Raw genomic sequence first — 5,153 nt, 5'->3', positions numbered from 1 at the left:
TCTGTTTCCCCAAATTGCACTTTTAAAGTACAAGTATGTTTCATACATTTTAGTATGCCATTGCATGACTAACTAACCTTACTAAATGAATAAGGTCTATAGTCTATATTAGTTCGTTTTTTTTGCATTGTTCATTATTATAGGGTTATATTAATACTATGTTTTATTTCATGGTCGATGACTAAACTACACACTACTTTCTTTTGCTTAAAGAAAATAGAATATGGATGAAGTACGCGAGAATTTCCTTTCTTTTTCATCAGACCTGCCTAAATCTCACTTCAAACACTTTTTGTCTGCGTAATTCTCACTTTGTGTTTAATAAGCTAAATCTCAATTTCTGTTAACGTCTGACTCCAGATTGATCTGTTCTTGCTGTTAACGTCTGACCCCAGACTGATCTGTAGTCTATGAAATTTCAGATTTAGATATATGTTTTCATTAAGTAGTTTGGAAGTAGAGAATTTTTTTTCCTCTAAGTAGCTTTATTTTTCTTAAGGGTATATTTAGTGTATAGCTTAACTTCTTCCAGTATGAAGTCATTAGTAGCTTGGTAAACTAGTAGCTTTTCCAACACTGTGAATTTCACAGAACCTGGATAACACAGGTTTTTCCAGGTTTTACTGTCTGGTTTTAGACACCTTGTTGTGCAACATGTCCCTGACAGTTTTTTTCTACTACTCTCCAGCTATATAAGGGAGCAGGTTCAGCTGACATTCACTTAAACTGTCATCATGAAGTTTGTGATCTTGGCTTTGTTTGTTGCTGGTGGTAAGCTATCCTGACCAGATTTGAGATTTTGCTGCACATTTGACAATATGTTGGTATGCCTTATCTTACTTTCAGGGAACACGTAATTCCACTTCGTATGCCATCTTAAATTACCACCTATTTGTTTTCATTTAGAAATTCTCTCAGATTTAAGTTGAAATATATTGGGTATATCAGGTATCATGTACATGAAATGCAGAAGTTACGAGTTCACATTTTGGTAGAAATGTGCTATTTCAAAATGAACCTTAGACATACAATATGATGTTCTGGAAAGAGTAAGTCAGTGATGCAAAAGTGTAATTGTATAGTGTGTGTGTTTCTCGTTTTTTCCCAGCCTACGGATGTGGGCTGCCCACCTTCCCCCCTATCATCACCAGGGTGGTCGGAGGAGAGGATGTCCGTGAGAACAGCTGGCCTTGGCAGGTAGGTTCCACTTTACATGTTTACATGTATTATCACCCCTTCTCTATTCACAGGCCCTTCTCTAGTCACAGGGCCTTCTCTATTCACAGGCCCTTCTCTAGTCACAGGCCCTTCTCTAGTCACAGGCCCTTCTCTAGTCACAGGCCCTTCTCTATTCACAAGCCCTTCTCTATTCACAGGCCCTTCTCTAGTCACAGGCCCTTCTCTAGTCACAGGCCCTTCTCTATTCACAAGCCCTTATCTATTAACAAGCCCTTCTCTATTCACAAGCCCTTCTCTATTAACAAGCCCTTCCCTATTCACAAGCCCTTCTCTATTAACAAGCCCTTCTCTATTCACAATCCCTTCTCTATTAACAAGCCCTTCTCTATTCACAAGCCCTTCTCTAATAACAAGCCCTTCTCTATTAACAAGCCCTTCTTTATTCACAAGCCCTTCTCTATTCACAAGCCCTTCTCTATTAACAAGCCCTTCTCTATTCACAAGCCCTTCTCTATTAACAAGCCCTTCTCTATTCACAAGCCCTTCTCTATTAATTAACAAGCCCTTCTCTATTCACAATCCCTTCTCTATTCACAAGCCCTTCTCTAATAACAAGCCCTTCTCTATTAACAAGCCCTTCTCTATTAACAAGCCCTTCTCTATTAACAAGCCCTTCTCTATTAACAAGCCCTTCTCTATTCACAAGCCCTTCTCTAATAACAAGCCCTCTATTAACAAGCCCTTCTCTATTAACAAGCCCTTCTCTATTAACAAGCCCTTCTCTATTAACAAGCCCTTCTCTATTCACAAGCCCTTCTCTAATAACATGCCCTCTATTAACAAGCCCTTCTCTATTAATTAACAAACCCTTCTCTATTCACAAGCCCTTCTCTAATAACAAGCCCTCTATTAACAAGCCCTTCTCTAATAACACACCCTCTATTCACAAGCCCTAGGTGTCCTAAAGTTGTAGGAAAGTAGTATTTTTCTTCAAATTGACTTTACCAAATCTTATTTGAATTGTGTTGAATTTAAATACATTGATGTTTGTTTCTTTGTTCTCTCCAGGTGTCTCTTCAGTACCAATCTGGTAGCAGCTTCCACCACACCTGTGGCGCCACTCTGATCTCCAGCCAGTGGGTCATGACCGCTGCTCACTGCATCAAGTATAACAAATGGGTCCAAGATTGTCATCCCATGAACTTTTTATTTTATTACATTTCCTCCATGATCTAAAAGGCACCAGCCGCCACTGCTTCACTTACTGTATTATCTATGGACTTTTAACATTTTGTTAGTGTTATGACCTGACCCTTTGTGTGTGGGTTCTCTTGTGGGCTTACAGCAGCCGCAACACCTACAGGGTATACCTGGGCAAGCACAACCTGAAGAGCAACAACGAGGAGGGTTCCATGGCTCTTACTCCCGCCAAGATCATCGTCCATGAGAACTGGGATTCCTACAGAATCCGGTGGGGTTTTCACTTTTTTCAACCCCAAATGATATCTATCCTTGTGGGCCCCATGTCTGTTTACATTCAAATACTTATATGTTTGAACTATTTTCCGTTAGATAATTTATGGATGAATGATCAATTCTCATAGCTATGCGTTGGCCAAAGTTTTTTGTACTGACGGGATGCATGATGTGATCTAACTGGAAATTGGAGATAGTGAAGTAGTGCTGCCTTTTCATCCGTGAATGAGATTAGTAATATTTCCTAAACTTTGTGACATCTGCTGATGTAAAAAAGGGCTTTTTTAATGCATTTGATTGATTCAAGACTGTACTAATCTGTAATACAGTCGCTCATCATGTCTTCTGCAGTAACGACATTGCCCTGATCAAGCTTCAGAGCCCTGTCACCTTCTCTGACTCTGTCATGGCGGCCTGTCTGCCCGACTCCGGCATCGTCCTGCCCCACAATGCTCCCTGCTACGTCACTGGCTGGGGACGCCTCTGGAGTAGGTCATGTTGACCATGAATCAGTTTCCCTTGCACTTTTCTCTCATATTAATGTGTATTATTTCATCTTTTCATCCTCATTTGCTGGTGATATGAATGTCCAAAAACTCAGACGTACTACCAATAACTTTATATAAACAAATGTAATGATGACAAACCAATTGCTAATTAGTATGGGGGTTATTGTGAGTATAGTTCAAATATAGATATTTTGAATATATAGTGTTTGTCTCGAGCATTCCACATATCCTTCAAGATACTATTGACATTTCATGAGAATCAATAGAGGCACTAATTGGACTGTTGAATTTGTTAATCTCTTCAGCCGGAGGCCCCATCGCTGATGTACTGCAGCAGGCCCTCCTGCCCGTGGTCAGCCATGCCAACTGCACCAAGCCCGACTGGTGGGGCAGCCTTGTTACCAGCAGCATGGTCTGTGCTGGTGGTGATGGAGACCTTGCTAGCTGCAACGTGAGTCATGCTACTACAGCTTGTTGATGTTTTGTCATTTCACGATCATGGAGTGATGAACAGACCTAGATCTAAGAAATGCCACTTGAGGAAAAAGAATGATACTTTATTTTGTGAAAGGAATTGTTTCGGAATAGCTGATGTACAGTACCAGTCAAAAGTTTGGACACACCTACTCATTCAAGGGTTTTTCTTTATTTGGACTGTTTTCATCATTGTAGAATAATAGTGAAGACATCAAAACAATGAAATAACACATATGGAATCATGTCGTAACTAAAACAAAGTGTTCAACCAATTCAAAGCAGCCACCCTTTGCCTTTGATTACAGCTTTGTGCAATCTTGCCATTCTTTAAACCGGCTTCATGATGTAGTCACCTTGAATTAATTTCAATTAACAGGTGTATCTTCTTAAAAGTTAATTTGTGGAATTTCTTTCGTTCTTAATGCGTTTGAACAAATCAGTTGTGTTGTGACAAGGTAGAAGTATACAGAAGACAGCCCTATTCGGTAAAAAACCAAGTCCATATTATGGCAAGAACAGCTCAAATAAGCAAATAAGCAAAGAGATTACTAAGAAATTAAGAAATTCCACAAATTAAAGTTTAACAAGATTATTGTCAACTTTATATTTGACACAGTCATAAATGGTGGTCCTGAGCATACCACTGCTATGTGTTCCTCTGTTTCCCTGCAGGGAGACTCTGGTGGCCCCCTGAACTGCCAGAACTCTGATGGCTCCTGGGACGTTCACGGTGTGGTGAGCTTCGGCTCCAGCATGGGCTGCAACTACCCCAAGAAGCCCTCCGTCTTCACCCGCGTCAGTGCCTACATTTCCTGGATCAACAACGTGAGTGCACACCCAACACTTCAACACTATATCCCTTCCCACCATACTTTCACACGTATTTCCTTCCCGCCACACAAGGGCTAAAATATCAATACTACATACTGCTTAGATTGAAGCAATGTATTGTGCGTTTTAAGTGGTATCCAAACCAAGCTAGATATACATTTATAATGAAGTAATGAATATTGGAGCAGCCTATCCATGGAAAAAAAAACATTTGTAATGTTTAATGATCACCTTGGAGTATCTGCAAGTGTACTCCCTATTGGCATATGAAGTCATTTTTTGTCTCTTTTTTATTTTTCTATTTTTCAGGTGATGACCAGGAACTAAATGATGGATCTGGTTGTATCGTGGTGGGCAGCTGTCATTAAATAAATACATGTATTGCAAATATCTGATTCTTTGGTTTCCTTTTTTCAAAACCCAATGGTTTTCCAAATGAATCTAAGTTTATGTGAAACGTTAGTAGAATAGTTTCTGGTACCATAAAGAGATGTCCATACATGTATGGACTTTCAGATTTTTTAAACACAAATATTTTCAAAAACATTGAAAAGTCTGCATAATGTTTTCCATCAAATTGTACCCATTGTCATCAAAATTATGATCAGTTGGAAAAAACACTTTAGCATCTGTATCCGGGTAAATTACTATATTACTGTATCTTAGTTACTGTATCAAGAT

General features: G+C 39.4%; 1 protein-coding gene across 1 annotated transcript; it reads left to right on the top strand.

Annotated features, from left to right (window-relative positions):
- Window positions 1-700: 700 nt before the first annotated feature.
- ela2 (elastase 2) lies at window positions 701-4,862 on the top strand. The gene is made up of 8 exons (XM_046343651.1): window positions 701-771; window positions 1,109-1,197; window positions 2,248-2,345; window positions 2,525-2,650; window positions 3,007-3,143; window positions 3,470-3,615; window positions 4,314-4,466; window positions 4,782-4,862. Exons 1-8 carry the CDS (start codon window positions 735-737, stop codon window positions 4,797-4,799), a joined length of 804 nt encoding a protein of 267 aa, XP_046199607.1. The 5' UTR covers window positions 701-734; the 3' UTR covers window positions 4,800-4,862.
- The last annotated feature ends 291 nt before the right edge of the window (window positions 4,863-5,153 follow it).

The sequence above is a fragment of the Oncorhynchus gorbuscha genome, linkage group LG03, assembly GCF_021184085.1.
Source record: "Oncorhynchus gorbuscha isolate QuinsamMale2020 ecotype Even-year linkage group LG03, OgorEven_v1.0, whole genome shotgun sequence".
Taxonomy (NCBI): domain Eukaryota; kingdom Metazoa; phylum Chordata; class Actinopteri; order Salmoniformes; family Salmonidae; genus Oncorhynchus; species Oncorhynchus gorbuscha.
The sequence above is the reverse complement of the archived record's forward strand: the minus strand, read 5'-3'. Positions and strand labels throughout refer to the sequence as shown.